The sequence below is a fragment of the Eptesicus fuscus genome, chromosome 3 (genome assembly GCF_027574615.1).
Source record: "Eptesicus fuscus isolate TK198812 chromosome 3, DD_ASM_mEF_20220401, whole genome shotgun sequence".
Classification (NCBI taxonomy): Eukaryota; Metazoa; Chordata; class Mammalia; order Chiroptera; family Vespertilionidae; genus Eptesicus; species Eptesicus fuscus.
The window spans coordinates 2,675,849-2,684,471 of NC_072475.1; the positions used below are offsets into that span (position 1 = coordinate 2,675,849).

Consider the following 8,623-nt stretch of genomic DNA (forward strand, 5'->3'; position numbering starts at 1 on the left):
GAGAGAGACTGACATCCAGACTCAGAAAGGCGGCGGGCCAGTAATTACGAAGCAGAAATCATCGGTAACTCGCAGAAAGCAAGGCCCGTGAGCGTTTTACCTCCCAGAGAGAGGCCCCCTGATTGCCGGGTTGGTTCCCGAGATGAAACAGTCCAGGTAATTCACGGAGGCCACGGGAAAGGAAGCGTGGCTCCGGAAGCTGTAGAAAAGGGTTCTCCTTAAACACAGTGTGAGGTGTGGGGCCAGGGGGCGGGGAGAATTCGAAAGGGTGAGGAAGAGGAGACAGGAAACCATTACTAGTTTTAGTTTCCGAGAGACTGGGGAGCCCGCGGCCAGGTGAGGGGGGGGAGCCCGCGGCCAGGTGAGAGGGGGGAGCCCGCGGCCAGGTGAGATGGGGGAGCCCGCGGCCAGGTGAGAGGGGGGAGCCCGCGGCCAGGTGACACTCCCGCTGCCTCCGCTTCTCTTCCCTCCCCGAGAGCATCCAGCCTGAACCTGGGCTTTGACAGGAACAAGGTGAACAAGGTGTGACCTTGAGGGCAGCGCCCGCCCTGCCCGTCTCCCGCCGGGTTTCAGTAAATCAAGAATAAATGTCCCCCCCCAGCCCCCGCTCCAGCTTCCACCTGCACCTTGCAGGGAGGGTTGAAGGAGGAGCTTGGGCTGCTGCGGGCACTGTCAGAGCGTTGCTAACGCCATGCGGATGGAGGCATAACCCGGAAGCGTGTCCGCGGGGCGGGCTTCGTGAGCGCAGACGCTGCAGGTCCAGTCGCACCTCCTTCCTCCGCTCCCTCCACGCCGCGGCTGGGAAGCGACGGCTCCGTGTGCGGGCACCTCCCGCCAGTGGCCCTGTGCCTGGCTCAGGCCTGGCAGACACGGCGGGGGGCGGGGAGCCTGCAGGGAGGGGCCTGGCAGACACTGCGGGGCGGCGTGGGGGAAGAGCCTGCAGGGAGGGGCCTGGCAGACACGGCGGGGCGGCGTGGGGGAAGAGCCTGCAGGGAGGGGCCTGGCAGACACGGCGGGGGGGGGGGGGGGGAGGGGAAGAGCCTGCAGGGAGGGGTCCTGTCCGGTGACAGTCCCCTCAGGAGCAGCGCTGAGGCCTCCCGTCCCCTTCCTGGAGGTCAGAGCTGAGCCTCAGGCCACAGGCGCAGCCCCCTGGAGGCACCCTGGAGCCCCGTGCTCCCCCCCCCACCCCCCGCACCGACCGCACTGCTTACCCAGACCCGCCTGCCCCGCAGACAGACCTGTGCCCACCGCATAGGCCACTGTGGCCACACTCCGGTCTGTGCACCAAACTGTTCCCACTGACCAACCCCCGCAGCGCCCTCTGCTCCGCCCGCCGTCAACAGCGCATCATTTCCCCGTCTTTTGGCGGAATGGCTTCTTTCTCCCTCTCCCGCATCACGGAGTGCTGCCAGGGCGAGGGGAGGGGGAGAGATTCAAAAGGGACAGAGCGTGGGAGCATGTCTGTCCAACGGAGGGACGTCCGTGCACCCCGCATGCCCGTCCACGCACTGTCCCAGCTCGGCACGCGAGGTCCGGATATAGCTCTGTGTTCAGATCCCCTCCCGCCGCGTCCTCCCCCCAGGACTTCTCCCGATGTCCTCCTCCAGCTCCTTCCCGATTCCCCTCAGGGCCGCAGGCTCTTAGCGAGCGAGCTCCGTTCCCAGGAACCAGCCAGGAAAGACATGTCGCCGGAGGCGTATTTAACTCAGCAACGAGGCCACGAGGCCACGGCGGGATGAGGCCCCAGAGCAGGGGCGGGCCCGGGAGCCAGCTTGCCTTGGGTCAGGCTGATGAGTGCGGGGTGTTCAGGGCCCCTGCCTGAGGCGGTCCTTGAGCAGGACCCCAGCCCCCACCGGGAACCCATCTGTGGATGAGACACGGACACGCGATGACTCATCGGGGTCACAGGCAGTTGCCGTTACCGGCAGAGCCCAGCCACCCCGCCCGGCAGCCCCGGCCCCTCAGGTCTGAGATGGCGCGGGAAGCGTGGAGACCGCCGTTCCCAGCGCCCTGAGGACCTGCGCGTGGCTCGACGGACACCGTGGCGTTTCCGCCACCAAGGGCCTCGGGGAGCAGAGCCGCACACGCCTCGGCGGGGGCACGTCTGTGACGGTTTCTGTGCGATGTGCCCCGGGGAGCCCGCATGTGTGAACGCTGGACTCGCTGAGTCACCAGGGCCCTCTCTCTTTCTGGCTTCTTCACGGACACTGACGAGGACAGCAAGGGCGACACGAGGCGGAAAAAGCCATCGGTGGGCGGATAACTCACCGCCTCCCAGACCCGCCGGGGTCCCTGCTGCTCCACCTTCACCCGGCTGCCCCCCTTCGGGACCGCCCTTCCTCTCCTCTGGCGTCCGCCTCCACACCATCGCCTGCCAACCCGTGTCCCCCGTCCAGGGCCCTCCACACCATCGCCTGCCGACCCGTGTCCCCCATCCAGGGCTCTCCACACCATCGCCTGCCGACCCGTGTCCCCCGTCCAGGGCCCTCCACACCATCGCCTGCCGACCCGTGTCCCCCATCCAGGGCTCTCCACACCATCGCCTGCCGACCTGTGTCCCCCATCCAGGGCCCTCCACACCATCGCCTGCCGACCCGTGTCCCCCGTCCAGGGCCCTCCACACCATCGCCTGCCGACCCGTGTCCCCCATCCAGGGCTCTCCACACCATCGCCTGCCAACCCGTGTCCCCCGTCCAGGGCCCTCCCCGGTGCCCTGCAGGGCAGAGTCTGCCCGGGACCCTCTCAGGCAGCGACCATCCACAGCCACGATTCACGGCCCCATTTTCACGAGGGTGCGGGGCATTCACACCCACAGACTATCCAGCTGTCCACGCGGCTACCTTAATGACAGGCCCTGCAGTCGGGGAAACTGAGCCCCGAGGGAAGTTGCTTTGTGCTCTGTGACTAAAGCAGAAGAGGTGCGAGAGAAGGCTCCCACGCTGACGGGTGCCGGCCCCGGGCGGGCCGCCTGCCAGCCCTTTGCCAGTTACGGCCGCTCTTATGAACCCTGTGTCCCCCCGCCCCCCGGTGGACCCTGGCCCAGCCCTGGCTCCTCCGTGCAGGTCTCTGCAAGGCCAGCGGCCAGACCCAGCCTCTCCTTCTCAGCAGCGGGCAGGCCTTCTCAGGGCACACGTTTCAGACTGTTCTTGAGGACAGAGGGGCCCCTGGTGACTAATGTGCGCCCCAAGCCTCTCCGGGGCGTCCGGCCCCCAGCTCCGGGCCAGCTGCTGCCCCTGTGCCGCCCTGGGCATGGGAGCAGGTGCCAGGCCTCCGGCAGCCGCCCGCCCCTCCCCGCCCCGGGCACAGTGCATCCTGGGAGGGCTCTGCTTGGCAGGGACCGTCTCCCAGAGGAAGTGGCGCCTGGGGTGGCCTCTTTCGGGGCCAGCGTTGCTCTGTTAGGATCTAAGCACTTCCCAACTGCTTTGTCATTTTCAAAGGCCCCTCCGTGTGTGAAGGTGCGACATGGCGGGAGGTGTGAGTTCAGATAGATCTTTAACACCCGCCCCGCCGCTTGAGAGCGTGTGGGCAGTTTCACAAGGCGGGGCCCCATCTGGCACGGGGGCAGGGCTGACTCCTCCGCACCCACCACCCAGGAAGGCACCCAGGGGAGGCCCAAGGCCTGGGGGAGGCGGAGGGGCCTTGCTGAGACAGCCCCTAGGGACTGACCTGGGTGCACCCCTAAATGCCCACGTGGCGTCCTAACTCCTAGTGTTTCAGGATGGGGCCTCATCTGGGTCTTCACGGGGTCATTACGATTCCATGGAGTCTTTGGCGTGGGCCCTGGTGCAACAGGACAGGTGTCCTATGAGCAGAGAATGCGGCACAGGCCGGAGGGAAGGCCAGGGGAGCTCGGAGAAGAGGCTGTCAGAGCCCCAGAGGGAGCCCCGCTCTCAGGCCTGAGCCTCACTGTCACCAGCGCCCCCGTCCGGCTCTTCCTGAGACGCCCGGCCTCCGGAGTCATGAGCCAACACGTTTCTGCTGCTGAAGCCGCCGGCGGTGGGCCTGTGGGTCAGTGGGCCTGTGGGCCGGTGGGACTGTGGGCCTATGGCCTGTGGGCCTGTGGGCTGTGGGCCTGTGGGCCTGTGGCCTGTGGGCCTGTGGGTCAGTGGGACTGTGGCCTGTGGGCCTGTGAGCCTGTGGGCCTGTGGCCTGTGGGCCTGTGGGACTGTGGGCCTGTGGCCTGTGGGCCTGTGGGTCAGTGGGACTGTGGGCCTGTGAGCCTGTGGGCCTGTGGCCTGTGGGCCTGTGGGACTGTGGGCCTGTGGCCTGTGGGCCTGTGGGTCAGTGGGACTGTGGCCTGTGGGCCTGTGGGTCAGTGGGACTGTGGCCTGTGGCCTGTGGGCCTGTGGGCTTGTGGCCTGTGGGCCTGTGGGCCTGTGGGCTTGTGGCCTGTGGGCCTGTGGCCTGTGGGCCTGTGGGCCGGTGGGCCTGTGGGTCAGTGGGACTGTGGCCTGTGGGCCTGTGAGCCTGTGGCCTGTGGGCCTTTGGGCCTGTGGGTCAGTGGGACTGTGGCCTGTGGGCCTGTGGGCCGGTGGGCCGGTGGGCCTGTGGGTCTGTGGGCCTGTGGCTGGTGGTCCTGTGGTCCTGTGGTCCTGTGGTCCTGTGGGCCTGTGGGCCTGTGGGCCTGTGGCTGGTGGTCCTGTGGTCCTGTGGTCCTGTGGGCCTGTGGGCCTGTGGGCCTAGGGCTGGTGGGCCTGTGGGCCTGGTTACGTGGCCGCAGGAAATACTATGGACTCCCCCGCGCACAGCCCCGGGCACCCACGCCTGCCTGTGCCTTCACGCCCTCTGGAGCCGGGCCTGCCTTTGTGAATTTATTTCGGGAAACAGAGGCACACGGGTCTTTCAGGGAAGCCGGCACCCACCCACCAGAGGCATCTGTCCTGCCTGAGACGCTTCGGAGGAGATGGCGGCCCCAAGCTGGCTGGGGAGGAGACGGTGGCCCCCGAGCTGGCTGGGGAGGAGACGGCGGCCCCCGAGCTGGCTGTGGAGGAGACGGCGGCCCCTGAGCTGGCTGGGGAGGAGACGGCGGTCCCCGAGCTGGCTGGGGAGGAGATGGCGGCCCCTGAGCTGGGGGGACGGTGGTTCTAGGAACTGAGGCAGGTGGCGCGCAGGCTGCGCACAGACCACTAAGCCACTTCTAAGCCCCAGGCTACCTGAGGCTTCGCGCAAAAGCGCGCGGTGCCGCTGCTTCCCTCTCTACCCCCGCCCCCCTCCTCCCCGCTCCCCCCCTGTGGTCTTTGGGGCGCCATGGCGCACCTGGCATGGGGAACAGAGAGGGGGTCCTGCGAGAATTTCATGGGGCGCAGCCCGCGTGGTGATTCCCAGGAGTTTTGGTTTGGCCTGTCCTGGCCGCGGCCAGTGTGTGCGTGCCGTGGGCTCTGTGCTATGTGCCAGACCACGGCATCCTGCACGCCAGCCGCCCGGACTCGCCCCGAGAAGGGAGCGCTGTTTTGCGGGCCCATGCCTCTCTTTCTCCCCAATTGCCACGTGGACATCTTGCCAAAGGGAGGGCTGGGTTTCCTCGTGTGAGAACTGCATGGACCACGAGCGTGCTATCCGGGGGCTTGAGCTGTCTCCCCTCTGGCGTGTGGCCGCGGCTGGGAGGGAACACGCTACATATCACAACATCACAGGCAGCGAGCGAGGGCACCGGCCTGGCCCCGCGGCCGGCCGGGCTGGGACACAGGGCTGAGCACGCGAGCTTGGAGCAAGGACCAGGGTCCTCAAACTTTTTAAACAGGGGCCAGTCCACTGTCCCTCAGACCGTTGGAGGGCCGGACTATAGTTTAAAAAAAAACTTTGAACAAATTCCTATGCACACTGCACATATCTTATTTTGAAGTAAAAAAAAAAAAACGGCAAAAACACCCGCATGTGGCCCGCGGGCCGTGGTTTGAGGACGCCTGATAGAGGGTGGGGACTGAGCTGGCTGGGGCGCTAAGGCAGTGCCCAAAGGCACCAACGAAAGGACAGCGGTCACCTCTGCAGCTCGAGGGAGGGGCGCTGCCCCGACAACGGGAGCCGCCGGCATGTGGGTGCATCACCTCGAGAAATGGAACGGGAAACTGCCGAGAGTCACTCTGGTTCTGACATGAAACCTCCAGACGTATTCTTGAGCGAGAGATTACGAGCCCCGCATTCCTTTTCTGAGAGTGACCACGGCAAACCCATTGTCTCAGGAGCCCTTCTGAGCCTTGTGTGGGGGGGTCCCAGGCCCCCCGACCACCTGCCCCTGGCGGGCTCACCATCCCTGGCTCCCACGGGCCGCAGGACCGAGGGGCTGTGTTAGGGGCAGTGCCTTCCCTTCCTGGGGTCTGTGCGGGCCACCGGGTCCCTGGCCATCTGGACTGCCTGCCCGGTAAGGGCACAGGCAGGCGGCACCCCACCCCGAAACCCAATCTGCCGCCCAGTGCAATGTTTCCGACTCTGCCTTGGAGCTGAAGGAGGAGAGCGATTGTCGAGCGGAGGGGGGGGAGGGAGGAAGTGCAGGAGGGTCTCGCTGCTGTTACTCCGCGAATACTGCTTCCTTGGCTTATTTGAGACCCAGAGGAAACGCGGGGGGAGGGGGAGTGTCGGGGGGAGGCAGTTCGCAGCTTCTCACCGGCAGCGAGCGGCGTCTGTGACTCACACGCAGCGCGTGATTCAACTCCGCTCAAAGGTCCGCGGCTGCCGGGAAAGGAGCCCTGGACACGCTTCGGTGTGGAGCTTTGAGTCTGTTAATGACTCGCCTTCTTCCCGTCCCCCTGAGGTCCTCCCCCCGCCCCAACACACGTGCACGCACACCCCCTCGCCAAGCGCTGGATTCCAGGGGCCCAGAGCCACAGCGCCGCGGCATCCACAGCAGCGTCTGTTGTGACAAAGTGGCTGGAACCCTCTGCATTCCATTCCCGGGCTGCGTGAACCAATAATGAGTCACAGATACTATCGGGGCGCGCCAGAGTTTTAGCCAGATAGTGAATTCCCCCAAACCCGCCCCGCCCCGCCCGCCCCGGCGCCGCCAGCCCACCCGGCAGCCACGCGGGGCGAGCGCGGGCCCCGTGGGTGCCCTGTGGACACCGCAGCCTCGGAGACGTCTCCTGGCTTGTGTTGGTTTAGGCACGGTCCCCCTTTCTCACCCAAGAGACAGCCGATGAGCAGAAACACGCACAGGCGCACACACAGGCACACTCACACACACTCACACACTCACACCCTCACCGCTCCCCTCCCCTGCTCTGCCCCTCCACGAGGCCGGGGCAGGAACACAGTCAGGGGGTCCACACGGCTGCTCCCAGCAGCACGCCTGCCATCTCATGCCCCCAGCGCCACACGCTTAGCTTAGGAAACTTCTTCCGGCTCCTCGCGAGAGACTCTACGTGACAACCGGCTCCCTCTCTCTGCAAGACACCGCTGCCTCCGCACTGAGACCACAAGGCACCCCACAGCACACTCAGCCGGGCTCTCACCCCGGGGAGACGCCCCTCTGCACTCAGCCCCCCGGCCCAGAGCGGCCCGCTGCCCCCGAGGTCCCCGGCGGGTCCAGGGCATGTCTGGGAGCCTGCCCTGCCCCTGCCCCTGCCCCTGCCCCTGCCCCTGCTCTGGCCCCTGCCCCTGCCCTGGCCCCTGCCTCTGCCCTGTGCCGGCTCAGCCCTCCTGGCCGGCTGTGCAGGCTGCAGCGCGGGCCACGGGGTGTGGAGTTCCGGCTGGCTCAGCCCCTGTCGCCCGGTGAGGGACAGCGACACAAAACCCACAGGGCCTCCTGTGAGCTGCGCGACCTCCGCACCTTCACCGGGAGCAGCCGAGCTCCCCCTGGCCAGCGTTCCCAGGCACCGACCACGCGCCCACGGCCTCCCTGTTCGCCCAGACGCCTCTGCAGAGCTGCCGTCCAAGGAGCCGGTAACCCAATAGCCTGGCAATCACAAGCCCGCGTTTGAATCCCTCCCTCCAAACCGACGGCCCGCGGCCCGGGCTCCGCGTGACAGCTCCCTGCAGGCGAGCTGAGTAAGGAGCCCGGCGGTACTCACCCCGCATGAAGCACTGCGGATACGAAGGAAATGACTCAAACATGCTCTCGGAGGCCATGGCCGCTGCTCCAGGCACCCTCTTCGGAAGGCGGGGTCCCAGGGTGTTTTCACCTTGGGGGCAAACCCAGAAGGGTCATTGTTGTCGCCTCGCCCCCAGCCGCCGCTCCCCACATCTCTTCCCGCCCCCCCCCCACATCTGGGGCTCCCCGAGCCCTATGAACAATGTACCTTTGCAAAGCAAATATTCAAATTGTTAAAGATTAAAAAAAAAGAAAGCGGTGCCTTGGCTGTGGCTTGGGGATGCTCGCCGCCCTGCGAAACCCTGTGGTTTGCAGCTGTGTGATTCCTCCTGCCGCTGACCACTGCGCCCGCGCCGCCCGCTGCCTCTGCCAGCCGCCCCACTTGTGGTTCTGTGGTTGTTGTTGGGGCCCAGAGAAGTTTTCACACAACCCAAATGACAAATTTAACTGTTCCCCTTTCCCGGCGCCTCCTCATTGGTCCTTGCCAATCACATGATTGACTTCCATGATGTCAAATTTTTTTTTTTTTTTTTTTTACACTTTCTGAGCCATGCCCTTCCTCCCCTCCACCTGCCCCCCACCCCCCGGGCTGTGCAAGAA

At 66.0% G+C, this 8,623-nt stretch overlaps 1 protein-coding gene across 2 annotated transcripts in view; it reads right to left on the bottom strand.

Moving 5' to 3' along the window:
* RUNX1 (RUNX family transcription factor 1) overlaps positions 1-8,398 on the bottom strand; it is a 188,925-nt gene extending 180,527 nt beyond the window's left edge. For both annotated transcript variants that reach the window (XM_054713517.1, XM_054713516.1), the window contains exons 1-2: positions 8,232-8,398; positions 8,004-8,114 (exon numbers count right to left, since the gene is read on the bottom strand). In XM_054713517.1, the coding sequence (XP_054569492.1) occupies positions 8,004-8,061 (58 nt within the window). In that variant the 5' untranslated portion in view covers positions 8,062-8,114; positions 8,232-8,398. The remainder of the gene's footprint in view (positions 1-8,003; positions 8,115-8,231) is intronic.
* Between the last annotated feature and the right edge of the window lie 225 nt (positions 8,399-8,623).